At 44.5% G+C, this 2,398-nt stretch overlaps 2 protein-coding genes across 3 annotated transcripts in view; one reads left to right on the top strand and one right to left on the bottom strand.

The window, feature by feature from the left end:
• Positions 1 to 832, top strand: part of LOC104825142 — a 2,620-nt gene extending 1,788 nt beyond the window's left edge. Inside the window, exons 3-5 of the mRNA XM_010557425.1 lie at positions 1 to 139; positions 236 to 376; positions 483 to 832. Of these exons, the coding sequence (XP_010555727.1) occupies positions 1 to 139; positions 236 to 376; positions 483 to 563 (361 nt within the window). The 3' untranslated portion in view covers positions 564 to 832. The remainder of the gene's footprint in view (positions 140 to 235; positions 377 to 482) is intronic.
• Positions 833 to 997: 165 nt separating this feature from the next.
• LOC104825141 (nipped-B-like protein B) overlaps positions 998 to 2,398 on the bottom strand; it is a 4,629-nt gene continuing 3,228 nt past the window's right edge. The window contains exons 5-7 of one of the 2 annotated variants that reach the window (XM_010557424.2): positions 1,922 to 2,395; positions 1,708 to 1,797; positions 998 to 1,542 (exon numbers count right to left, since the gene is read on the bottom strand). In XM_010557424.2, coding sequence (XP_010555726.1) covers positions 1,189 to 1,542; positions 1,708 to 1,797; positions 1,922 to 2,395 — 918 coding nt within the window. In that variant the 3' untranslated portion in view covers positions 998 to 1,188. Of the gene's footprint in view, positions 1,543 to 1,707; positions 1,798 to 1,921 lie in introns of both variants that reach the window. The other variant, XM_010557423.2, reaches the window with a different exon arrangement.

Genomic DNA, 2,398 nt, shown 5'->3' with positions numbered 1-2,398 from the left:
CGTCAGTTCGGGTAATCTGCGTTCTATGGAAATGACACAGCACGAGGCTGTGATGATTCAGAACCTCCACGATTTTCCTCCATTGGATTTCGGAGCTGTTTACGGGATGAGAAGAGCCTTCAGCGAAGGCGACATACAGGTTTGAAATGGAATCTCTCTTGATGAAAACATTGAACTCGAGACAAGTTTGCTCTGTCTGCTGATCTTCTATTACTGGACCTTTGCTTTACGACAGGCACTCGGGAATCTGAACACGGGTTTTGTCCAGTCTCCATTGGACCGGATTATCGTTAGTTGCACATCTGAAGACCGTCGGGAGAAGCTTTCGAGATACAGGAACAAGAAGAGCAGGAGGAATTTCGGGCGCAAGATCAAGGTAGGAAAGAAACAAAACCCATCAAAGCTCATTCATTGCCACTTCTCTTGCTTAGCATTTTCCCTTCGCCTAAAAACCGAATCTTCGTCCTCCCGTGTGGATTCAGTACGCTTGCAGGAAGGCTCTGGCGGATAGCCAGCCAAGAATCCGAGGAAGATTTGCGAAAACAGCCGAGGAGAAGCAATAGAGATCATCAAGAATATCTGAACAGAAAGGTGGAACCTTAGTTAGATGCAACGGGAAGAACAGATGACAGGAGTGAAGAACAGTTGCAGGGGCGGAAGTGAAAAAAGGAGGAATAAGAACTGAATCCGACCAGTTTCTGGTGGTTAGAGCTTAAGTGTTTTTCTGTGTTTACATTAGGGGTGTAATAATAGCCTTGTGTTGTAAGCTGGCCTTTGTTCTTTTTCTCTTTAGATATGGGTTTGTTTAAATAAAAGACAGAGAGTAGGAACAGAGTTGTGTAGTCTAGTCACAGATGCAATGGCGGCTAAAGGCGTAGGCGTTATATATATATAATATGTATGTATGTATATATGTATGATATATAACTATGTATGTTAAGCTCCTTCTGTCTTGTCAAAATTGGTTTTATTTCAGGTAATTCCCATTACCATCATGAAACAATAAAACACGAGCGAGAAGGGTCGCACGAGTGGTAGTAATAGGAGAAGAAGCCAATAGTGTTTTAGAAAACAACATACATACATACATACATACATACATACATACATATATATATATATGTATGGGAGAAGAAGGGAATTTGGATGAAAAAATATATGCATAGGGGAGAAAACAGAAAGGAAGAATCAAAGTGTAGTTTGAGGATGTATCCGACTACTTATTACTGATTCGGGAACGAACTTGTCAGTGGCATCCTCCCCACCACAACTACTCGACTTCTCCTCCTCCTCCTCCTCCTCCTCCTCCTCGGGTTTCTCGATAATTTCCGTCTCAGTAACTTGGCCTGCCTTCGGGTCTCGGGGTAAACCCGTCGTGGTGGCTTCAGAGGCACAGTTGTCTGACTCCTCATCATCACCCGACATTGCTTTTGATGCCTTCATCCAACTCTCCTCCTCTTCTTCAGTAGTTGTTCCCTCCTTTGCCCTTGTCTGAAGCCCCTTCACCTCCACTCTCTCCTCCTTGTACATCTCCATTGCCCTCTGCACTTGGTTGGAAGGAATATCGACTTGTTATTACATACACACACAAAAAATCGGTTTCAAGCTCTCACCCATGTCCTCCAACGGGGGGACCCTTTGGAAACACATCATCACTAGAGCGTATGCCAGACCCAAGACACGAAACGAATGTAAAAGGAAAAGAACCTGAAACAACGAACTGTTTGCACAAGGCCACGATGAAAACGCCGACAATTTGGTGGTGTAATCGCCGCTTAGCAACGCTTTTCCTTCATCCTGCAACCGGAAGAACGTGCAAAAGATATTAGAAAGATATCATAACGTCAAGAAAATTGTCTGCCTCATGAATGGAAACATTGATAACACTCACGAACAAACAGAGATCCAACAGAGAATTTACCTTAAGATTTATAACTATAGCAGATCCATCGCCAACTATCGGGCTTTGTTCATCCATTATTAAGCTCATGCACTCAGTATGAAGCTCCGCACCGACAAGTTCTACTGATATATCAATCTTAGCGAGATAATAACGGCAATATTTCTCAGCATTATCTGCTGTTTCCACAACAGGATGAACAGATGTCTCCTCGGCCAGAATTTTCGGAGGCTCCATCAGCAAGTCGTTTCCTGGAGATGTCAGATTAGACCCAGCTTCAACGCTTTTCGCCCTGTTATTCTCGGAGTGACTTGTCTGGCCAGCAAGAGCATCATCATCCACTGCTTGTCCAGACTGATCATCCTTCTGGGAGATCGATGAGACATCCATGCTTGCGTTGCCATTTTGGGCTTTCCATGCATCCGCACCAGATTCCCAACCCTGGCTATGCATCCTTCTGCCATGGTCCCACTCGGCTCCTCCATACATGAGCGGTTC

This window comes from Tarenaya hassleriana, unplaced genomic scaffold, assembly GCF_000463585.1.
Source record: "Tarenaya hassleriana unplaced genomic scaffold, ASM46358v1 Cleome42, whole genome shotgun sequence".
Taxonomy (NCBI): Eukaryota; Viridiplantae; Streptophyta; class Magnoliopsida; order Brassicales; family Cleomaceae; genus Tarenaya; species Tarenaya hassleriana.
The sequence above is the reverse complement of the archived record's forward strand: the minus strand, read 5'-3'. Positions and strand labels throughout refer to the sequence as shown.